General features: G+C 32.3%; 2 protein-coding genes across 5 annotated transcripts; both read left to right on the forward strand.

Annotated features, from left to right (window-relative positions):
* The first annotated feature begins 1,234 nt into the window (after nucleotides 1–1,234).
* Nucleotides 1,235–12,133, forward strand: LOC140891937 (serine/threonine-protein kinase TIO). Of its 2 annotated transcripts, none has more exons than XM_073300642.1 (23): nucleotides 1,235–1,358; nucleotides 1,579–1,700; nucleotides 1,801–1,875; nucleotides 2,050–2,142; nucleotides 2,288–2,362; nucleotides 2,562–2,654; nucleotides 2,915–2,978; nucleotides 3,078–3,162; nucleotides 3,904–3,976; nucleotides 4,048–4,116; nucleotides 4,208–4,279; nucleotides 4,405–4,504; nucleotides 4,623–4,766; nucleotides 5,681–5,819; nucleotides 6,397–6,568; nucleotides 6,915–7,013; nucleotides 7,103–7,648; nucleotides 8,033–9,187; nucleotides 9,759–9,992; nucleotides 10,727–10,870; nucleotides 11,040–11,120; nucleotides 11,221–11,409; nucleotides 11,791–12,133. In XM_073300642.1, the coding sequence occupies exons 2-23, from the start codon at nucleotides 1,611–1,613 to the stop codon at nucleotides 12,031–12,033; spliced, it is 4,035 nt and encodes a 1,344-aa protein (XP_073156743.1). In that variant the 5' UTR covers nucleotides 1,235–1,358; nucleotides 1,579–1,610; the 3' UTR covers nucleotides 12,034–12,133. The 2 variants fall into 2 exon arrangements, with proteins under 2 accessions (XP_073156743.1, XP_073156752.1); XM_073300651.1 differs by having other exon boundaries at nucleotides 1,310–1,340.
* Nucleotides 12,134–13,759: 1,626 nt separating this feature from the next.
* Nucleotides 13,760–16,528, forward strand: LOC140875929 (uncharacterized). Of its 3 annotated transcripts, none has more exons than XM_073279762.1 (8): nucleotides 13,760–14,009; nucleotides 14,216–14,309; nucleotides 14,418–14,543; nucleotides 14,738–14,896; nucleotides 15,146–15,264; nucleotides 15,345–15,536; nucleotides 15,619–15,709; nucleotides 16,159–16,528. In XM_073279762.1, exons 1-8 carry the CDS (start codon nucleotides 13,855–13,857, stop codon nucleotides 16,240–16,242), a joined length of 1,020 nt encoding a protein of 339 aa, XP_073135863.1. In that variant the 5' UTR covers nucleotides 13,760–13,854; the 3' UTR covers nucleotides 16,243–16,528. The 3 variants fall into 3 exon arrangements, with proteins under 3 accessions (XP_073135863.1, XP_073135864.1, XP_073135865.1); XM_073279763.1 differs by having other exon boundaries at nucleotides 13,760–14,003; XM_073279764.1 differs by lacking the exon at nucleotides 14,418–14,543.
* The last annotated feature ends 8,738 nt before the right edge of the window (nucleotides 16,529–25,266 follow it).

Below are 25,266 nucleotides of genomic sequence, written 5' to 3' on the forward strand. Positions count from 1 at the left end.
ATCCTGACTTCGGATCGTCCGAACTGCTTCGGGCCGTCCGATCGTCTCATCGGATCGTCCGATCTCCGCCACGCGTCCAACCAATCGCATGCAACCATACACCTGTCCAATACACTGTTCGGGTCGTCCGAACTGGCTCTTCGGATCGTCCGAACATCTCCCGGATGACGTCACCAATGACGTATTATTTTGGGACAGCTGGCCGCATGAGTTCGGATCGTCCGAACCCACTTCGGACCGTCCGAAGTCTTCAGAGCCTCCGAAGCCTGGCTCCGTCCATGTTCGGATCGTCCGAACTCAAGTTCGGAGCGTCCGAACCTGCCGAACCATATCCACCATTTTTGAGTGTCCTGGGTCCATTTTCGAAGTCCGTTAATTCATCTGAAATTTCCTTAATCATGTTTTACCTAATCTCAACATGATTATACGATTAATTACTCATTAATCATTAATTTTGGATACGGGCCACTACACACTAACTTTTAACTGATTTGACTTGCTCTTTCTCTCACTCTTTCTGCTTGTTTCCTCGAGAGTTGAGCCGGTTTTCCTGAGTGCACAACTCCACCACACCTCTACTTGCATTGTAGGTCTTGAAATTTATTGACCAATTTTTTGCAGTTCTTGTAGCCTTCTTGTATATTAAAGTTCTTACTGGATTAAATGATAAATTAATAGCACAAATTAATTTATGGATCAAACAATAATATTAACCTATTTCATCAGCTCGAAATCCTTATGAACTGTATTATACTACTTTAGTAAATAACACTATAATCTACCACTTATGATTTTATCACAACGACAAAATAAATTATTTTTGAAAATAGCCTTGAATGTAAATTACGACAATCCCCACCTCCGACTAAAAACAAAACCTTTAGGCATTGTTTGGTTTGATGTATTATTAATCTATGTATAACTTATCTCAATTAATTTCGCCTTATTTTCGTCATATTATTTATCTATTTATGAATTAATAATTTTACATTAATTAAATCAAATAAATTATAATCTATCCATCAAATCAAATAATGTATTAACTATTTTTTCTTATTTATTTTTAATTTACATTATATTATTTATCAATGGATTACTTATCTTATCATTCAAACCAAACGGTAAATATTTGTCTTTATCATGGGAGCGAAACGACGTCGTACAACGTCACGCAGCGGGTTTACCTCATTTGAAATATTTGAATTGAAATAGAAAAATAAGCAAACGGACATATCACAGACCCTCCATTTTTTCAAATCCAGACTTCCCCCTTCCTCTCTCTTGTCTCACACTCGGGAAAACTTGAAGTTCAGATTCGATTTCAACAATCTACTTCAGAGGTCAAGTGAATTTTCCAGGTGGAAACGAATGTCTTTTGTGATTTGCGTTTTATTAATTTCCTCGAATTTTATGCTTCCAATCGCTATGCATGAAGATGATGACCTGTTGATGGATAGTTTAGCTGATGCTTGATTATTGAAAGTGATTTTATCTTAAATTGATTGAACCTACTCACTCGTTGATGTAATCTGGGTTAAGGTTTTGGGTCTTACTTCCTGATGCGTGGTATTTTTTTAGATTGTACTATATTGTCGTCAGAATCAGCAAAAATGGGTGTCGAGAATTATCATGTAATAGAGCTCGTGGGAGAGGGCTCGTTTGGTAAAGTTTACAAAGGAAGGCGGAAGTTCACTGGCCAGGTATTATCTATTTGTTTATTTTATATTTATTATATAATTGTTGCGCTGGTTTAAATCTATTTATCTGTTCTTACTCTGGTTTATGCCAATAATTTGACAGACGGTTGCTATGAAATTTATCCCTAAACACGGAAAAACAGAGAAGGACATTTTGAATTTAAGACAGGAAATTGAGGTATTTATCATGCTATTTATTCTTATTCTTTTTTCTATTGTTGATTGCCTTCTATTAGCAGACTTAAGTGCATGTAATTTTATGTTTGCATTATTGTATTTAAGTAATACTTTAAAGTTTGTGGTGTTTTGTACGTGTCCATTTGCTAACTTTAACTGGTTTGGAGCTCTTCAGATTCTTAGGAAGTTGAAGCATGAAAATATTATAGCAATGCTGGACTCATTCGAGAGCCCACAAGAGTTTTGTGTTGTCACTGAATTCGCACAAGTAAATACCACTTCACTTTCCAATTATCTCCATTCCATCAATTACTTTGCTACAAGGTTTTGTGGTTATATGAGCTATTTGATGAACACATCCTGCGCACTGTCAGGGAAAATGAAAGTTGTGTGATTAATATTTTTTTTTGCAGGGTGAGCTTTTTGAAATTCTTGAGGATGACAAGTGCCTTCCAGAAGAACAAGTTCAAGCAATCGCTAAACAGCTGGTACTCAGTTTCTTTAAGCTATCACTTTTTGCATCTGACCTCATTCTATATGACTGTAGGTAATAAGATTTTAAATTTGGAGGGAATATGATGATTTTGTTCTTTCTGTTATTGATACTGAAATGGTGTCCACGTGATTTGGTCACTCTTGGATACAAAATTCTCCTTTTGGTTTATCATTTTACTGGTCTATTTTTAGGTGAGAGCGTTGCATTATCTCCACTCGAATCGGATAATTCATCGTGATATGAAGCCACAAAACATACTCATAGGTGCTGGATCCATTGTAAAGGTTTGTATTAAATGTTTCCCTTTTGTCTTTCTTTGCTGTTCACATTTGTTCATAAATGTTCCTTTGTTGTTCTGAAGTTGATATTATTAGGCATATTTTCATGTTGTCTTCATAATTTTTCAGAGTCTTGCATTGACCTAGGGTTGACAATCATGTGTTCTTGATTATCATAAATGGCACTGTTTTGTGCTATTGCTTAATGATTATATCAGCTGCATGCCTTATTTCCTTTTCCTTTGTTTTGTCATATTGTCTATTAGCTTTGTGATTTTGGTTTTGCGAGAGCCATGTCTGCAAACACAGTTGTCTTGCGGTCTATTAAAGGTAAGGATGAATCAATACCGTTGCCTATGTTGTTTCTTTGGTTATTGACAGCCATGTCTAATGGCTTCTGACTTCTGTTTCTACGTATTTTAAAATCAGGAACTCCTTTGTACATGGCCCCAGAATTAGTACGAGAACAGCCATATAACCACACTGCCGATCTGTGGTCCCTTGGTGTTATTTTGTATGCAAGCTTTTCCTTCTTAAGTTTTTTGTGCATTAAGAAGAAACAATGACTTGTTAGCTGTTTCTCCTTTCCAAATTTCATGGAAAAAAAATAAAAATTTCATCTATTTAGTTTGTGTATTAGCGATTTCTAAGAGATCTTCTTGAACTAAAAAAACCTGGCCAGCACTTTTTTCATTACCTAGCATCAGATGGAAATAATATAAGCAGATGACAGAAGCAGTGTGAAGGAGGAATTTAATTCAAATGACTGACTCTAAAAGCAGTATCAAGGAGTAAATTATTGCAAATGTCTGACAACTGACTCTAATAACAAAAAAATTGCCTACCCTTGTGTGCCAGTATTGCTAGAAACATGATGTCTTCCATCAAATGAGCCAGGTTTAATTGCGCTAAAACGAATAGTTCCCTACTCTTGTGATGTTCTTCTGTCTGTATAGTATGAATGATGTTTCTTCCAGCAAATGAGCAGAGTTAAACTAAGCTAAAAGCCTAGAAGGAATAATTTCTTAAGCCTGTGATGTTCCTTTTGTATTGTTTCATTTTTTTTCTTTTAATATTTTTCGTGAAAGAGGCCATCGATTTGCTATGCTCATGGAAAGATGATGGTTAATAATCAGACATGTCTCAAGAGATGCCTCCCCTTGCTGTATTCAACTTTACATGAAATCTTTCTTTATCTTGCTTGCTAGTTTATAGTCGACGTCTTGGCTTATCTAGAAATCCTTATGCTACACAGGTACGAACTATTTGTTGGCCAACCTCCATTCTATACGAACTCTGTTTATGCACTTATCCGGCATATCATTAAGGTAATCATATTTTTCCTGTTTTATTTTCCGTCATGTTTGTATTTTTAATTATTTTTTGGAATTTGATGCAGGATCCTGTTAAATATCCAGACAACATGAGTTCAAACTTCAGAAGCTTTTTAAAGGGTTTACTGAACAAGGTAGAGTTTGCAAAAAAAAAAAAACATGTATGTGCAAGGACTTTCTATTTTACATAATGACTCTTAATATCACTTTCTTTCTCCGTAACAGGTTCCACAAAACAGACTGGCATGGCCTGCTCTTCTTGAACATCCATTTGTTAAAGAAACTCTAGTGGATGAAGTGAGAATTGTCATTTTTTCCCGCCTGTTGTCTTTTTCTTGATGCTCGTCCCATATTTCAAAGAGGCATGTTTTTTTTTTAAAGTAAAAATTTTCATACAAATTTGTGTAATCTATCATAACCAGGAGGTAAGTGCTGTGACCACAGCATCTCCACGAGGTTTCGATGCAGCTTTAAGGCATGAAAGGAGTGTTCAAAAGCCAAGTGAATTTGTTGCACCAGAGAGTATGCTCTTTGTTGTTTTTTAAAGTTATTCAGGAAATGCTTTCAAATACAGAGAGTTAGTGTTTAGTTATTCTTCAAAGTAATATCTTGAAGTTACCTATGGTGGTATTTAATACAGGTAAAAATTATTCTCCTAGTCGTGAAAGTGAGATTGTCCAACGCTCTCCAACTAATATTCAATCAAAAAGAACTAACTCAACAGTTGATGCCATGCCAAGGGAGGAGATTCCAATTTTTCCATGTAAGGATGGTGCACAATCAGGTAAGTTGCTTTGGGTAATGTTGCACACTTTTTTGCTTTGTTTTCTACACATGATTATGCTGTACCCAAAAATTTTCAGGTTGTATTTTGGCAATATGTTCATTTTCCAAAATTTTAAAACATTTTCCTTAATGTTCATTCATACATCTGATTTAATAATGCAATTATGTAGGGGAGCTTCAATATTATCTGTTTATCTGATTTTTCAAGAATGAGCTCATCTATATCTTGATGAGTTTTTAATAAAACGGGAACATCTCATACTAGGTCAAAAACTCTCTTTTTTTCTATTTGGTGCATACATGTACAAAACTATCACCCCATCAACTGGCTGTTATGAATGCAAAATTTTTTGGGTTATTATTGAAAGAACCAGTATGTCTTTGTACAAACCATGGGATTAGTACTGGCATCATGCTACCTTTCAATTGTTCCACTTTCCTGAAAGCTAAGGTTTATGCTTTTTAAGATGTTATGGACAATGCCAGATTTGTCTTCATCCTGCTTGATAAACTGAGAGTTAATTTTCTCTTGTATTATGTTTGATGTGTTTTTCATGATCTTTCACGATAATATCTGCACACTGTTCTGTTCTATGGTCATCATTTCCTAAAGGGATAAATAACTTTCATATTCTTCCATAGATAGTTCCCTACTTCTCCCCCCTTCAGCAGTAGCTTTCTGCTTACCTAAATGTTGTTTGCGCCTGTTTTCAGTTCTTATAGGTCTTTGCTGCTTATAACATCGTGCCATGTATATGACGCTTCATTAGCATTTTGTGTCAGTTATTTCTCTAGAAAGTTTACACTTGATCGGTTCTATAAGATGGATAATGTTTTCTGTGCATCATGGTTTAACTTATTTAATTTGGATATTTTATTTTAAGTGGCTATATGACCTCTTTTTGTGCTCAGGATGTCAGGTATTGGATCGACTGGAGAATAATTCTCGAACAGTCAAGGGTGCAAATTTAATTGGTCAAGACAATGAAGCATTGGCTGCTATTATGCTACCACTTAAAAAAGTGTGCAATGGATCAGAAAACTCTTGCATGTAAATCAGTTTTCTTCAGAGTTTACAATCACACAATTCTAGATTATGCCTTTTGGTTGCTGTTTATTTCACTTAATGTATCTGTATCTGTAACTTATCTTATTGTGTTTTGAACTAGCATTTAGTGCCAGTTTGTATTGTTAAAATTATTTTGAAACTAAAGTTAAATAAGTGCCTTGTTATTCAGTGTTGGTCTTCTTGTACTCAAGCGCGATCTAAACTTAAATATCATTTTCTTAATTGTGCACGATGCTGTTCTATGAGACGGTATATGCGAGGAGGATGTTATTGTTTGAGAATTGTGAAGATACGGAATCAAGCAGAAAAGAATATTTAGCTGCCGTTGATGTCTGTATAACTTGTTTAGACCCTGTATCAGCAGGACTATTATGAAGTTTAATTTATTTTTTTTCCCATAAAATCACTTTTAATTTGTTTGTATGCCAGCTTCTTGAAGATCATATAAATAATATTTCGAAGGGCTGCTTTACATACAATATCCAATTCAGTCTTTTTCTGGATAAATTTTAACTCTTTCTCAACAGAATGTCATGTTTCCTGTGATATATTGGAACAGGAGTCTGGACGAAGTTATTTTGAACCAGTCACTGAGAATCCTTTCAAATTTGATTGCTGCTGAGGCATTCAATTCAAGGGGTATTTTGGATGAAATTGTCAGTGGACTTCTTAGTTTTGCTTCAGCCATAGTTCAGTTTAAACCATCAAATGGAAATGACTTGATTGCAAAGGTACATAGATGTCGCTCTCAATTATCATGAATATCTGAGTGTAGTCAGTTTACATGTTAATCTGTTGTAGCAGTTTGTATGGAAAATATTTGGAATTTATTTTGTGAATTGGTAGAACATTGAATTAGAAGCCAATCTCTTCATGTAAAGTTCTGTGTCTGAGGAGTGAGGAGTGGAAATCCCATCTTTCCGAAGTGGAAATGCAGTTGTAATTATTTAAATTAGAGCACTTAGTTCCACACAAATTAAAAAAATTTGTTTGATTTTCTTCATTTAGGAAGTTCTAGTCACTTGTTCAAGCTAGTGGTAGTCATTATTAGTGTTAATCTGCTTTATTATGTGACAGAGCCTCTCAGCCATAAAAAGAATGATAGGTGATTGTGGAGGTGGTATCAGCGATCCTTATTTCAAAAATTGGGTTACCATGGTTGGATTGTATTCACAGGTTATATCCATTTTTTTGCAGTTATCTTTGTCCCTCAGGGAAAATCACATTTGTTTGCTTGACATACTCAGAAGTTTTAAATTCTGCAGGTGGCAAGTTGCAAAGATGAAGCGTTAGGAAGAGTTCTTTATGATTGCACTTCCTGTGTTGCCGTCATGTTATCTCAAGTAGCACAGTCTCTCAGAGCATCTTCTGCTGCTTCAACCCCTGAGGCAGCCTCTGCTCCTTCAGTGGTGAATAAAACTCTTCAACAAATTTTGGTCCATGCTAAATCTTCGGATTTGGTGGATTATTTGTGCTTATGCTTGGAATCATCAGGTTTGAGTCTCATATCAGGCTCCACAACTTTGTTAAAAGCTGCTTGTGAGGCCTGCAGGGGAATTTGGTCACTCATTGATGCGTTTGAACTTCTTTCCATGAGAGAGAGATCGTTATTTCCACTAAATTCTTTGCGAAGCCATTCTCTACTCCGACTGGACCTTAAGGGCCGTGATGAAGGTTTCTTGCATGGATCAGATTCAGGAGAGGTCACTGATGTCATTACCAAAGCATTTCTCAAGTCGAAAGCCATACAGGTTGCTATTTTCTTTTGTCTTCGCCAACGCAATGAGATTGGTCTTTGTGCCGTATTGCAGGTATTATTATTCTCTTGCTAATTTTGATGTCTTCCATGTACCTGTGTTTCTTGGATGCGAGAGCGTCAAATAATTATCTTATGTTGGATAACGATGTTCATTGGTATACTAGTTCTTCGATCAATTAATCACAACTAGAAATTTTTCATAACCAAATGCAGCTGAAACTAATTCCTATATTTTATAAGCATCAAGTAATTTGCAAAATTAAACTTTTCTATTTACCTACTCTATATGCTCTCGTGTATGTGTGATGACAACATCATTATACATATGTTTCAAATTCCAATTACGCAACATACTCTTTAATTTTTTCTCCCGAATATTATGTTAGGTAATTTTTTGATTCATTTTTAAACTACATGACTGATGTGCTTTATGTAGCTTGTCTTGAGAGTTTGCACACGCAGTGAAGTGGCAGTAAATGTTCTCTGTGGTTTGCCAAGTAAACTACCTGTGATGACAGTTGTTAGTGGTGGAGGAGATGGCACAATCGTTTCGGAGATCTTCTCCATACTATCGTTTTGCGATGTTACTGATAAAGAGATAAATGGAGAAGCAGATAATACAAAACTCAAAGCAATGGATACCCGTATCTTAGTTATGCATTCAAGTCTGATTCTTGCCACAGTTGCTCAAGGTCTGAAATCATCTGGAAGAAATTCTGCACTTTTTATGCTGACGGCATCTTCAAAGAAACAATCAGACCGGCTTTCTACTCTGGCACACCATTTTTCCTCAGATGAAAGGACACAGTTGCCACTACAACCTGCTTGTGCATCTGCTATGCTGGCTCTTGCATCCATTCTGTCTCTTGAAATGGGAACTTCAGTTGAAAATGCCATCTCTGAAATAGCTCTTCCTTTAATTCCCCGAACACCAACTCTGTGTGACTATCTCAGAGGTCCAGCAACTGATGATAATGTTATAAATCTCAACATGCCAAAGGGGATGCTCACATTCTGGCATGGCATCAGGGATGGCTGTGTTGGGTTGTTGGACTCCAGACTGAACTGGGGAGGACCCTTGGCTGTGCAACAGTTGTGTGCAAGCAGTGCTCCACAGCTTCTTATTGATTTATTGGCTAACAATGTTTCAAATGCTTCTCAACAAGTATCTGTCTGCGCACAAGATCAAATAGGATTGTCTCCTGCTGGGGTTGTTAGGACAATTGCTTCAATATGTCAATGCCTGTCTGGCGGAGTTTCTACATTTCGCAATATTTTATTAAGAACAGAGCATGTCAAGTGCATCACAGATTTAGTATCCGACACACATCTGAAGCTTATTCGATCATGGATTGGACCTGGTGGAGGAAAATATGGTGTTAGAGAGACAATAAATTCAGTAATTGACCTCTTAGCATTTCCATTTGTTGCTGTACAAAATGCACCTGGTCTGCCATCTGCTACTGCTTCAGTGAATGGTGGTTTCCTTCTCAATATGGGCTCTCCTGGTGGGAAGGTTTGTGCTGAAGACAAAGAAATGTTGAAAGCGATTCAGGCGAACATGAACAACTATATCAAGATTCTTTTGGAGGTTAGTCTATGCCTCTTTCTCAGTTCCCCTATTGTTTGTTGAGCCGCTCATTGGCACTAAGTTTTTAAGTACAGTTCATTTTAGTTTCTAGTTCAAACTGTACCCTACTACCCTATAGTTTCTATCAGAAACTTGATGTGAGTTTCTGTATTTGTTATATTGTTGCCTGCTAATTTGACGGGGCGATATTTGGAACCTAAATGTGGCACTGTTGTCCTTTTTGAAAGCGACTAATGCTTGGAGAATTTTACAATGTGTGCCGTAAAACATGGAGATGGGATTGATTTTAATTTTTTTTCCCTGAACTGTAAATTGCACATTATATTGAAAAAAAAGTGCTGTGATGTCAGTTAGGTGAAATAAACTTTAACTTCTAATTGGACATTTTACAAGTTTCCTTGATATGCAGGAACATTTCATTCTTTGTTTTTTCCCTTTCAAGCATGAACAGAATGACAAGACATCAATCTGTGCTTGACTTGAAATATTCAACTGAATGATTCATGTACTCTTTTGAAGTGAAAATTGTGGCTTTGTAGTTGATATGATGCAGTTTGCTTTCGTATCCTAGGTTGAAGTGCCAGCCATCATTCTCCGTTGCTTGGACCATATGGAAATTAAGGATGTTTCCAGGCCAGTTGCTTTTATTTCCAAACTATCGAACCAACACCCCCTTGCTGTTCAACTAGTAAGCAAAGGCTTCTTGGATCCAACCAGAGTAAGAAGGCTGTTTAATGGCCCCTGCCCTAGAGAAGCCACCGTGGATTTTCTTATGATTGTTTCTGATTTAGCTCGAATGGATAAGGTACTTCACTTCCATGCTTCTACTTGGGTAATTTGTAATTTTGTCACATACTGAATTATGGAAGTTCTTATGAGTAATAAACAACTAGACCTCATTGGCATTTTACATTTTTACTGGTCATGTTTTCTATGTCTTATCCGCCTTACAGAAAACTAGCAACACAGTAAAATGAGAAAAATACGCATTGCTAAATCTTTGTACTACCTGCTTTTCTTGTGGTGCTTAATGTTATGGCAATGTAATGTTGATATCCAATATATGAGGCCTTATTTATCGAGTCCGTTCAGGAAGGTTTGCTACACACTTCCTACATCGGAAAACTTACTGGCCTGAAAAAACAGTCGCTGCTTGGCTTTATTGCATTTGTTGATATTTTTGTTTCTCTCATCAATAACAGGTTCTGAAGTTTTGAAGAAAAATTCTTTTTATTATTCTGATCTTTTATAGACTTTAACCTGAACCTAATGCCTCTTGGTCCTTGGACTAGGTTGTCTGATTTGTCCTTGAAAAGGCAACAAAATGATTTTTCTTTGTGATTGATTCTTTATTCTGCTCATGGCTGAATTAAAAAGTAATCTTCTTAGTATGAAAACCTCACCACCTTAACAATCCGCTTGTGAAAAAAGCATCCGTGGATATAGTATTTCTACCAAAATTTCTATACACAGATACTTTAGTTATTGTGTTAGTGAGGCAGGTACGCCGGAAATTTCTAATCACAATTGTTCATGCAGTTATTTTATGAAAATATCAAGGCAGCAGATATCTTGGAGGCTCTGAAGCACTTTCTCACGCATGAAGATCCAAATATTCGCTCCAAGGCTTGTAGTGCTATTGGCAATATGTGTCGCCACAGCTCCTACTTCTATGGTTTATTGGTATAGAACTCATGAAAATGTCAATGGCACTTGTACTTTCTTATTTATTGCTCTTGGATCTTGATAATCTACGTTAGGTTTCTAGATCTCTGATTCCAACAAATTAGTGCATTTTCTTGTCTGGTCAAAATTATTATTGTAACTTCTATTGGCTGTAATTTATTTGAAGGCAAAACATCTGATCATTGGTGTCCTTATCGATCGATGTTCCGATCCTGACAAAAGAACAAGGAAGTTTGCTTGTTTTGCAGTAAGTATTCCCAACAATCATTGATGTCATTCTCTCTATTTTGTTTTGTGGCAAAGTGATTGTTTTAGACTAATTAATGAGCATATGTCTTGAACTCCAGGTTGGAAATGCTGCATATCACAATGATTCTTTGTATGAGGAACTTAGAAGAGTCATCCCTCAGCTCAACAATGTACTCCTCTCAGACGAGGAGGATAAAACGAAGGCAAACGCTGCAGGTGCTCTCAGTAATCTTGTTCGGAACTCCAACATGCTTTGTGAAGACATAGTTTCCAAAGGAGCCATGCAGGTATTTCAAATTCTTCCATGCTTGTATAAGAAAATATTGCTCAAAATGCTGTTTTGAGCATGCTAGTTCATTTTGGCGTTAGTCAAATCTTTTTCCCCATTTAGCTTCCTACAATCTGCTCCTTCTGGGTAGTCATCAATTTGTCTGAAAAATATGCCTCTCAAGTGATGTTTCAAAGCAAGAGTAGATTCAGTTTTTATTGCGTCATTTTCGCTGTAGTTTCAACCATGTGGGAATGATGGTGCTCTTTTGTATGAATGACCAGTAAATGGCTGAAAGAAATAGTCACATGCATTTACAAGCCTTGAAATTGTCTTGTGAGTACTGATTTTATCCATGCCTTTACATTTTTCATAAACCAAGAAACCATTATCATTTCAGGCATTGCTAAAGGTGGTGGCCGATTGCTCGAAGGTGGCATTGAACCCAAGAAAGGATGCCATAAATGAGTCACCTCTAAAGATAGCATTATTTGCACTTTTCAGGATGTGTGCTTACCCACAATGTAGGCAATTCATTCGCTCATCGGAGTTGTTTCCTCTAATAGCACAACTTCGACAATCGCCGGAATCCGCCATTGCCAATTATGCATCAATCATTACCAGCAAAGCATCGGAATCTTGATACCTGATTAATGGTTAAAATGCTTTACAGAAGTAATTATAGCCACAGGTTGTCACATTTTGAGGCGTTGGAGATGTTTCAACAGTCCAATTTCATTTATCCAAGGATTATTGTAAATTTTGTATCTGATTACATTATTGTTTGTATATAAGCATGCATAAGCTAGCTGAAGTCATTGGTCTCTTCAACTAGCTTTACCTCGAATTCTTTTTAATCACGAGTATACATGGAATTGCAATTATTAAACTTATAAGCAAGACTAAACCTACTCTTGAAATATAAAAAAAAAACTTTTATGACGATGTTTGATTTGATCTATATTTAAAAGAAAAAGTAAATATTATTAACATAAAAAATAATATTTTTTATAAGATGGGCAAAATTCAATGATAAAATAGTCTCACAAGAGTTTTGTTGAAAAACCATTGGTTTGTCATGAATGGTTGTTGAATGATGATTGGTATATCAACATATCCATTTTCCCAAAAAGAAACGCTTAATCTCGAAATATCTCATATAATAAATAATACTCTGTAAATATGTAATTTATTGGAATTCTCTTCGTTTCGGGCAAATTTATTGTCAAACGAAAACTATTTATTACTCGAATAAACACAAAATACTTTTGTATACCATTTTAATTTATCATATGTAGGACTCATTCATAACCTATACATGTATGTATATATGGTAAAGATTCCAAAAGTCGAAAATTCGTAATTCCATCTCGTACTCGTTTCTATCGGAAACAAACTTATATTGGATTATTGAGAATTACCTTGAATGGTAAAATTTCGCATTTGGTGCCATGGAAATCACGTAATTTGATAAATATATTAATGGAAACAGCAAGAGAAAAATGGTTTACACAAAATAAAATAAAATAAAATAAAATTCACTGCAGTTATTCTAACACACCTTTCCTTATCTGGTTAAGAAATAGAATGATTTAAAAAAGAATTACCGTCGATATATTTGTTTACTCAATTTAAATAAAAAATTTCAAAGAAAATTATTAATTTTCAAATTTAATTTCTAATAACTTATATAAAAATATACATATAAAAATTTATATATATATATATATATATATATATGTTAAACTGCACACTAGCGTACATTTGTGCAGCATAACTTGGACATCAGCTTAGCTTGTTTTTTTAAAATTTTTTTGAGATATTCATGTAAATCTTTTGTGGAATATAACAACAATATCTTATCAGTATTAAATACTTTTAAGATGTTCACACTAACATTTGAAAAAAAAAATATTTTTAAAAAACAAATTGTTGATGTCCAAGTTAATGTGCAAAGTAACAAGACTCTCCGTCTGTATAAAAAAATATAAAATATAAAGATGAATAATTGAAAGTTATAGATAATAAAAACATGTTAACTCTAATTATCATAAAACTGGAGCTACACGAACGTGAAAACCATCAATAACTTATCATTACTTTTCATTAGTCTCAAAACAAAGTCGCATATATAATGTGAAGTAATTCCAGTAACAAATAATACCTTTCACCAAAATCATAATTAAAAAATCAATCCCCAAAAAAAAAACCATAATTAAAAATCAAAATATTTTTTTGCTCGGTATTTGCCATTTGGGTTGAATACGTTACCACTAAAGGCAACATCCAAATTCCAAGCCACTCGTTGAAAAAGCCGTTAAATTCGTTACACGTCTACCGACTTGGACACTTAGTACGAACCTCAAGAATATCAAGAAACTGTTTCGGAACTTTGAATCGGAACCCCAAATTCACATAGCATCCACATATTTCAAGCTCAAGAAACCACCAATCTACTCTAGTTATGGCTACTCGGAGTAATTTCTACCAACACTTTTCCATCAAGCCATGTGTTTGGGAACCAAAAACCCCATTGCTAAGAACCCATTTCACCTCTCTTCAGAAAACTCCATTTCTCATCAATTCTAATGCATTCAAGCTCTCAGCTACCAGGTTGGGGTATGTTTCATGTTGGTGATGGCTAGCAGTGGGTGGATTTTATATTTCTTAGTGAATTTATTTCAGTTCGAAATCACTATCCTGCCTACCAGTTGATTCCATTTGAGCTGATTCTTTTTGCATTTTGTTCAATTTTTTGGCTTTAGTTTCAAGGGCTTGTGTCATCTTGGGCATTTTGTATTTTGGTTTTTGTAATCTTTTGATAGGTTAAATAAGAAAGTTGCTGCTGTGCTATCGGAGGAAAAAGAGATAGAGACGAGTGGTTCTGGAACTGATGTTTTCAAACTCACTTATTTAGAGGTGGGTTTCTAATTTCTTGATTTGGATTCTGTTTTTTTTTTTTTTTGTTTAATTTAATGATGGTAATTGTCTGAAAATTTGATATCCTTTAATTTTCTTTTCAAGTAGGGTAATAGTTGGTTGTGGGAAGTTGGAGGGGTGAAAATATTGGTTGATCCAGTCTTGGTGGGGAACTTGGATTTCGGAATTCCTTGGCTTTATGATGCTGCTAAAAAGTTTCTCAAGAATTTCATGGTACAATTTATTTGATATCGAATCAATGTTTTAAGCAATTCTTTTTTCTTGGAAGAAAATTTAAACAATGCAACGATTTAATGTATTTTAAGAAAGAAATGACTAACTTTGCTCAACTCTAGGTAGTTCTTCCCCTAAATTTATTATATTGTATATGCTGTGATTTTAAAGAATGTGAGAGTAAACCAGTGCAGCTTGATGATCTTCCGGGAATCGATTGCTTACTCATCACACAAAGCCTTGATGATCACTGCCACTTGAAAACTCTAAAGCCCCTTTCTCAAAAGTTACCGAGTTTTAGAGTAATCGCGACTCCGAATGCCAAGGCTAAATTGGATCCCCTATTTACCAATGTAAGTAAAGTTATCAATCAGTCTGTTCATATTCTTGCTAGTTCAAAGTATTTAATCTCATTGCGTCTGATACATTTGTAAATAAATTTCATTCAAGATGTGAAGAAAAATCTGTGGTTTCTTTATTGACTGAAGATTGCGGCCATGATAAGTAGTTACATGCCAAATCATTTAGTCGCTGTACGTCCATACAGCCTCCTGTATAATTACTACAGGATTCTTACTGGCGTTTTTCTTATAAAAGTTTAGGTCACATATTTAGAACCAGGTCAGGCCTCTGAAATCCAAGTCAACAGTGGTTCTTCGGTCAAGATTCGAGCTACTGCAGGGCCAGTTTTAGGTCCTCCTTGGCAACGTCCAGAAAACGGGTAGACTATGCGCTGTATCACTCAATCAAGATCGACTTCTGTTTCAAATGAATGATGCATTTTTACATATTATGCAACAGCTATCTTGTCACCTCTCCTGGAGGCGAGCTGACTCTATACTATGAGCCCCACTGTGTCTTTAACGAGAATTTTGTTGAGAAAGAACGTGCTGACATAGTTATAACCCCTGTTGTTAAGCAACTCTTGCCAAACTTCACGTTGGTTTCTGGACAAGAGGATGCGGTTCGACTGGCAAAGTTGTTGCATGCCCAGTATGCATCTTTTTCTGAGTTTCTAATCAATAACTTTGCCCTTGGTCATGGAAGATTTGAAATTTGCTTCTTCTCTTGGTAGGTTTATCGTTCCAATGAAAAACGGTGACCTTGATAGCAAAGGGCTGCTTTCAAGTCTTGTTAAAACTGCTGGGACCATAGAATCATTCAAGGTATGATTTTACTAGAGTTTGCACGAAACCGATATCTGTGAACGAAGAGAATGCAGATTTTGTATTGTAAAGAATCACTGCTTGTAGATTTGATTAACTTTCTCAGAATGTAACCAACAAGTTCTGCCTGGCATATATGCCAATACGAACTTTTCGTTCTGATGGTGCCTTGGCATCCTCTGGCACACCAGTCCAGTAGATGTAAGTTTACCTCGGAATCCGACAATGATAGATTGAAACTTTACCATTTTAGCTAAATATAGATATGGATATTCAACTTGAACAAGCTGCTCCAAATTCCATTCACATACTAAAAATGGATGGGCGTTATTTAGTCATTTCGTATCTCTATCACTGATCCTGCTTTCTATGTTATGTATGCAAAAAATTTTCTTTGTTTGAGATAAAATCATCCTCTCAACTTTGTTCTGGATATAATAACAATGCAGGAGATGTTGTTGAAAGAGCTACCGGATGCCAAAGTTCTACAGCCTACACCTGGGAAACCCGTCGAAATTTCAGCACGGCAGTGAGCCTCAAGTAACGTCCGAGCTGGCTTTCTCTTTCAGCGGCAAGTGGCTTATTTTTCGGGAAGTTGGATCAAACTTCCGTGCATTCAAGTACTGCTGCATCACGACTAAGATCGAGTTCACACGTCATAAAAAAAAAAAAAAAGAAAGACATTGCTGAATCATCCTTTTATATGCTTAACTTCCTAACTGCGATACATGTGATATTATTGTAGGGCATGTAAAATGATCACAAGTTTATCCTATCTATTTATGCATCAAGATTCAAGGGAAAGACTCCCTATAAATAAAGTTGTTTAATGGACCAAAACACTTTTTATTTTTATTTTCAGGAACCAAAATACTCTCTTGCATGCATTGAATATTAAATCCATGCATTTATTTGTCAAATATATCACATAATCTCTTTCTAAATTATCTCATGTATTTGGTTTAAAATAATTATATTACAGTATGAAAAATTCGAATTTGGATCAATTCATTGAACTAGCATACAAACATGAAAAGAGGATAACATAAGTTGCAGCTACAAACAAGGCCGATCCTAACCATTTTTGGGTCTGAGTCTAACTTTTAAAAGAGGCTTCTAAATCATAATGTGCGTTCATATTCTTTTAGACTAATAACAAATTTTTCGATTTAAAAAAATGTGCAATAGTCAAAATATTTCTATTTCAATTGAGTAAAAAGATCAAACATGTACGAAATGATTACTATAAAACAACTCGTCTGACAGTTTAGAGATAACAATATTGATCAAATTGTTCAATAATTTTTTTCTCAATTATAGCATAACCAATTCATTTAATCTTTTCTTATGACATGGTTTATTGAGAAAATGTTTTGAAGAACTTTAAATTTGAGAAATTTTGTTTTGCACTTACAACTGTAAAAATTATAGCCAACAAGATTTTATAAGCAATGTGAGCATTTTAGAAATATCCATCTATTTTTTTTCAAGTGTTTCACTACATCAATTGTCGATTTTGTTTTTCGTTGTAATGAGAACTTCAAGAATGTCAACTTCGAAAATAAATCGTTCTCAATAATATCAGAACAACTCCTATGAGTCAGAAAATATGTTTTTATATTGGTCCAATTACACAACTATATAATAAATTTAAGGAATAAAAAAGGTTTTTTGTTTATATTGAGCACGGAAAAAATAATTTATATTTGAAAAAAATTATCAAGAGACCTAGGAATAATAAACTTCAGAAATAAATTTATCAATAGACCCATAAATAATAAAAAAAAAGGTTTATATTAGGCAGCAGACAAATGAAAAATAATTTCTTGTGATATGAATGAAAAAGCCCAAGAATAATTAAATTATATCGTATCAAATTACACTTTTATATAATAAATTATTTTTTTTCAAAATTATGGACCCAAAAAAAAAAAATGGATCCGAGTCGGATGACTCTTCTGCCTCCAAATAGGAACGGCCCTGGCTACAAATTAGTTTCATCACTAAATAAAAAAGGTCATTTTTTTTGTGTTTCTTAGTTGTAAAGTTCTTTTAACTATAAAAAGTATAACCAACAAGATTTTATAAGTAATGTGAGCATTTTAGAAATATCCATCTATTTTTTTTCAAGTGTTTCACTACATCAATTGCCGATTTTGTTTTTCATTGTAATGAGAACTTCAAGAATGTCAACTCCGAAAATAAATCGTTCTCAATAATATCAGAACAACCCCTATGAGTCAGAAAATATGTTTTTATATTGGTCCAATTACACTACTATATAATAAATTTAAGGAATAAAAAAGGTTTTTTGTTTATATTGAGCACGAAAAAAATAATTTATATTTGAAAAAAAATTATCAAGCGACCTAGGAATAATAAACTTCAGAAATAAATTTATCAATAGACCTATAAATAATAAAAAAAGGTTTATATTAGGCAGCAGACAAATGAAAAATAATTTCTTGTGATATGAATGAAAAAACCCAAGAATAATTAAATTATATCGGATCAATTTACACTTTTATATAATCATTTTTTTTTCAAAATTATGGACCCCGAAAAAAAAATGGGTCCGAGTCGGATGACTCTTCTGCCTCTAAATAGGAACGGCCCTGACTACAAATTAGTTTCATCACTAAATAAAAGAAGTCATTTTTTTTTGTGTTTCTTAGTTGTAAAGTTCTTTTAATTGTGCCTTTCTTGGTGATAGATAGGGGATGATTGTTGGAGCCAGTAAGGAGGAAGATCATTATAATTTCCTCAATCTTTTTTCTTCTCTTCCTCTAGTTTGAGGTGTAAGTAAATAATATATATATATATTTCAAAATATAATTAACTGTATATCTTTGGAGCACTGATTTAACATATGTATTATAAAATTGAGAACTAATCTACAAAACGATAGATTTTTTTTTGAGTTAAAAAACCATCACATTTTCAAGTTAAGGAAATGAAAGCAACATTCAAAAATTATAAAAGGTTAATTTTTTAAAAAAAATTAGTGAAAAAGTTGATGTCCAAAATATGTGCGCACAACTATCTATGTGCACCATGTATTGTGACTTGTGAGCCTCTCTCTCCATGAACTAACTATGTTATGTATACATACATCATAGCTATGTACACAGAAATGTACATATTTGTACAGAAGGAGGGATTGCATAGAGGAAATTAAGGAGAGTGAAATAAATGATAATATGAAGTTATAAATATATTTATAGAAGGCTTTAGGGTTTTGAATTTAACATAGAACAAATGTCTTTGGGTGTGTTTACTTGGCTAGCTTGATAACCATAAGATAAGCTTGTTAATTCAATCACATCCATTGTTAATTACTTTCAAAAAATCAATTCTCCTCAAATCTCAAAGCCCGTCATTCAAACATTATTTTATGAAATATCTCATCTTTCATTACATGAGGTATAACATATCTTGAATAATATTTGTGGAAAAAAAATCTACAGAAATCCTAATCTACTGTCCTTTAATTCATTTGTTTCCTTCCCAATTTTTTTCTCTCTCTCTCTTATATAACTCAGTTTATCAATTTTAACTATTTTAAAACAATACATATTTTTACACCCAATAATTTTGATACTTGAAAATGACTCAATTGTGAATCAATAATAATTTACAATGTTAAAAAATAATCAAATCCAAATTATATATGAATACAAAATTAAACATGATTATTTAACATGGGTGAAGAGTAAAACTGTAATCCGTCCATCAATCATTGTTTTAATCTAAAAATTAATAACTCAAAGTAAACATATTATTGTTTATCCATCATTATTCAACATCCTTCAAAATCATTTTAATAGTCCTAGTATGGTTTATCACATTTAATCATATCTCACTAAGTATATGCAGTCTTTATGTACTTGATGCATGCATTCATATTAAATTTTCTGGCACTAAACAAATTTATTTTTTTGTAAAATTTTATGGATTATATAAAATTAAAAATTTAAAAAAATTTGATAATTATTTTTATGTTATGTTGATGTGATTATTTTAAAATTCAAAAATATAAATAATTTAAGATAAATATAATTTATTAGCATATTCTAGTTTTAGATAAGATACATGTATATTTACTAAAATGGATTTTTTTGATTTTTTTAATAGATAAGAATAGAATTTTTTGTAACATGAGAATGAGGTATTTTTAGTTTATCACAAGATACGCAAAATAACACATATAGTTACTTCAAGTTTTTAATTAGAGGTGTCAAAATAGGTTAGTTTTGTCTCGTAATATAAAATAGGTGGTTGAGTTGACAATTTTCCAACCTATTAAATGGTGGTTCGGTCCGCCTAATGGAAAGTTGTGGTAGGTGGTGGGTCAGCCCGTCCCAACCCGTCAAATTATACGCAAACCCGTCGAATTGATCTTTTCCGCCACCTAAAAAAGGTGGGTTGAATTGATGTTCTCGCAACCCATCTAAAAGATGACCGTCCCGTCTAAGGGTGGGTTGTGACGAATTGTGGGTCAATTTGCCCGTTAAACCGATTTGATACCTATACTATCTACTTTAATAATATAACATAGATAGTATGGATATTGATAAATTGATGAGTCAAATTCCGGGTAAAATTTATTTTCATTCATCACGTTTGAAACCAATTTCAAAATCATCTCTCACATTTCAGATTACTTCATTATCATCCTTCATATCTATTTTTTATTAAAAACTAGACCAATTATTTATCTTTTAAAATTTTTTGACTTAAATGTCCTTTTGTCTTATTTAAATAATGTTGATTCAAAAAAATATACAATAATATTGATAAAAATAATTAATTATATAAAATAAATTAATGTTTTCTAATAATATAAAAGAAATTTAATTTAAATAATACAAAATTTTTTAATTTAAATAATTGAATAATGTTGATTCAAAATAAATATAATAATATTGATAAAAATAAATAATTATATAAAATAAATTAATTTTTTCCAATAATATAACAAATTTTTAATTTAAATAAAGCACAAAAATATTATGTATTTATTAAAGATAAAATATAAAATAAAAAATTTAGTGGTCAAAATTTGAACATATACCTAAAAAAATATAGAATAATTATAACAAAATTAATTTTTTTTGTAATATTTATAGAGTAACACTCCTGTGCAACGGTCTCATTCGTGAGACGGGTCAACCCTATCCATATTTATAATAATAAGTAATACTTTTGACATAAAATGTAATACTTTTTAATGGATAACCCATATAAGAGATCCGTCACACGAATATGACCAGTGCAACGGTTGCATACAAGTGTTTGCCATATTTATAAAAACATATTATTTGTAATATTATTATTATTATTATTATTATTAATTGTATATAAATATTTATTTTTTTCCAATACTGTTATATTTTTATTTGAAAATATATAAGTATGCTATATATATATGTTTCAAATTTTGGCCACTAATTTTAATCTTTGCTTCCAACAATTCATCTCTCAATATTTGTATCATTGCGATTAATGTGAATCAAAATTGTGACATTAGTTATGATATCAGTTATAGACCTAACGTTTGTCTTTTTATCAAAATTTATATATAATAGTGCAACTCAAATAATTTAAACCACACAATAGCTCACGTGTCACGATCGATCGCTCTCCTAGCATGAGCAATTATTGCATTCAACATATTATTATAAATTATTAATTTATTTTATATAATTAGTTATTTTTATTAAAGCTATTATATTTTTATTTGAATCATATTGAATAATAAAATTTTTTACAGTATTCAAATAAAATTTCTTAAAAAAACAAAAGGGCATTTAAGTCAAAAAAACTCAAAAAAACAAATAATTAGTTGTATTTTTAACCAAAAGATGTATGAGGGATGAGATTGAAGTTCTTTGAAAGGTCAAGGATGATTTTGAAACTAAATTCAAATACGAGGTATGATTATGAATTTACCCCATCAAATTCCTAACCATTTGTATATGATTCATCTCATTCATGGGATGATTACCACCTCATAGGTGGGCATGGAGATGGGCACGGAAGGTGGACAACATAACAAAACTTTATATATATATATATATATATATATATATATATATATATATATATATATATATATATATATATATTCAGAATGTCTGTAGAATAGGGTACGAATTGAGTTAAGGGAACATTGCCGTTGTTTTTAGTATAAGTTATTAATTGACTAGAATTATAGAAATTAAAATATATCCCTAACTAGTTTTAATTTCTAATCAAATAAGAGTTTTAAAACGTGGCTTCGATTTCATTTTCTTTGAAATAGTATTTGAGAATGTGATTTTTTTATACTTATTCAAAGTTGTCTTATCTTGTCAAAACGAGAATGTTTTATACATGCAATTGTATTGGCTGTTACAAGAAATAGAAGAGACCACACTAATTACTATATTATATCGAATATATATTATATTGAAAACGTTTTTGATTCATTCAAAACTTATATATTTCAAATATATAATAATTTTGATATAAGAAATTTCCATGTAAATTAAATTTTAATACTTGTGTTGAACTAGTAATATAAATACTTATATATGTACAAACAAATGGATACATATTGTATGCTTCGAAAAAGATGTCTCTTCCAACTTTAGCCAACACATATACCGCCCGAAATTGCATTCAAAAGCCAAACTTTGTCCACGGGTTCACATTTATCAATACGTTAAATTCGTTAGACCAAGTATATGAAATATAAATTAAAATAAAGTAACCGCAGTTATAAGATGAAGTGTTTTCCATTGTTATCAAAAGTTATAATGATATTGATAACGATGCATTTTAAATCATTTAAACAGTATAACAATCTAAACAACATGTTTAAATCGTCCATTAATTATATTGTACATCCGTACTGTATTCAATTGATGCACTTGAACGTTGAAATGAAATACTCCATTTAAAGTGAAGTGAAATAGCTCAAATTTTCAACAAAAATACAATTAATTCATCTTAGATGCCAAATAAGTAAAATTTAACCACCGAGACTTTGTGCCAACTGGTAAATATATAGTGTGAAAGGAGATGGATAATTATTAATTAAGAAGCTCTATGTAGATATGCATCGTGTCACATTACATAGATATGCATAATGTCAATTGCCAATGCTGTATTTGTGGGAACTATTAATAAATTAATCAATTTTGGACATCTATTCTACAATGTCGACAGTCTATCGTGATTTTTGAATATTTGACTCATATAATAAATATTATATATATATGCTAAGAGAATATCTCCTAAATATCCGTATTATAAGCTGTCCAAAACTTAATAAATTTTGTCCACCAACCTCCTATATCAATTTACGCATATTTTCAGAAGCTCAGTAGCTCACACAACGCATTTCTCGTCTCCGAATTAAGAAGATGATCGATCGTTATTAAATATAATTATTGGTTTTAATGTAAAATAAATCTTTATGAACTTGCAATTAAGTGATTAATATACTATTAATTAAAAAAAACAATTAACTCGGATCGAACAAATTAACATGTTGAAATTGAACGTTTATAAAGATTGATCGTTTAAAAAGATATGGATATGATATTAAATGTTGACTCCAAGAGATAAAGCACGGATATTCGTATACGTTGTATATAAAATTTGGTCGATTGACACAAAAATGGCTTCGTATCCTCAGACAAGCTTAGAAGACTGCAAGAGACATTTGGCCTTAACTATGTTCGAAGAGCCATTTTAAGACCGACCCCACACCATTCTCCCCAATGTGTTTGTTTTTATCATTAATTTATATATTTATATATATATATATATATAATTATTATTATTATTATTATTATCATACATATACCACCGCATGGCTTGTCCACCATGCACTACGTGTGTTTAATGTGTATTCATCTTAATTAAAGCATAAGTGAAATTTCGTTGTGGTTAACTTTCGAAACACTATCAAAATAAATATAATAATAAAAAAGAATTTTTACTGAATAATCTTGTCCGTAGATCGGGTAAGTTGGTACTTTGTTTTTTTAAAAAAAAAAAAATGAATTATTAAAAATTAAAGAAACTCGTATTTCAGAGTTAGTGAGACGGCAGGTGGAAATGGAATGACTAAATTAAAGTAGCTAGGGAGATTAAATTTAAAATTTAGTAGATTAATGTTTTGAAAACTAAAATTCAACAATATTTGAGAAACGAGTTACTTCAATGTCGGTATTATCTGATTTTTCTTATTATGTGTTTTTCGTATTATTGTACGACAGTGTTTTTTTGTTTGTTTTTTTTTTTATCACTTTTATAACAGCAAATAAATGCGAAAACCATTTTTAATTTTTTTAAGAAATTTATTAATTAATTAATTTAAGAGTGTGGTGGTTGGATGAAGAACCCCATTTCGTTTATATGACCTTTTGAACAAGTTTAATTAATGACCAATTAATGTAGACAAGGCAAGATTCTAGGTATCACAAAATCAGCCACTTATACCTAGAAATCCAAGATAATATAAATAAACAGAGGATATACTTCATGCACCAATCAAATCATCTCCAACTAATATCACATTAAATATTGTTAATCACGTTAATTATTAATCTTAATTAATATTTAATACAATATGGTATCGCATATCCTTCTCATGATATTGCCGCTAGAATATTCTTTGATGGGGCCATTGATTCCTCCGCAAATGTAATAAAACAAAGTTCGTCTTTTTCCTCTTTGTTGGCATTATAAAATTTTGTTTCAAAAAAAAAATTCAATTAATATTGTTTTTTTTTGTCTTTAATTTTGGTATCCCCCAGTTAATGTATCCATGCCTTGTATCACATTGAAGAATATTATGAAATATTATTGATAATATAAGAATATTCTGAATTGTTTGAGGGCTTTGTGCATTGGTTAATCAATTAAGATTTTCGATATATATACCATTACATTGTCTTAATTATCTTAAAATCAGTATGTAACTTGTAGGTTAAGGTAACGTTGGTTATTCTGATTGAGTGAGTATATATGATATATTGTGATATATGTTATGTAACATACCAATTACACTGTTTCGAATTCCGGGTAAAATATGATTGTGATAATGTCATGTAACATACCCAAAAAAAATATTATATTTATGATGTGTTTGAATTGATGAATTTTGAGAATATGAGACTTAAAATTTATTAGATCATCTGTCAAAATCATCTATTAATGCAATGATCAAGTTATTGCATTAACAGATATGACAACATTATTAAAAGTTTTAATATTAATTTAGTTATTTAATAATTTCTAGGTATAGAGAAACATTTTTTTTTAAAAAAAAGAAAGGTTGGGAAGCGATGGTTGTACTTGTTGAGTTGTATAATTTTAAAAAAATAAAATAAAATCAGGGTTGCAATGTTATCATGATCATTTACAACTCTCAGTAAAGATGCAAACATTTGATCTTGTAATTGTTATCAAACTAAGATCATGTGTTTGATTTTCATGAGTGAGAGATGTAAAGTGAACGCAATTGACCGAGAGTGAGCGGAGTAAAGAGCTAGTCATGAATC

The sequence above is a fragment of the Henckelia pumila genome, chromosome 1, assembly GCF_033568475.1.
Source record: "Henckelia pumila isolate YLH828 chromosome 1, ASM3356847v2, whole genome shotgun sequence".
In the NCBI taxonomy this organism is placed as follows: domain Eukaryota; kingdom Viridiplantae; phylum Streptophyta; class Magnoliopsida; order Lamiales; family Gesneriaceae; genus Henckelia; species Henckelia pumila.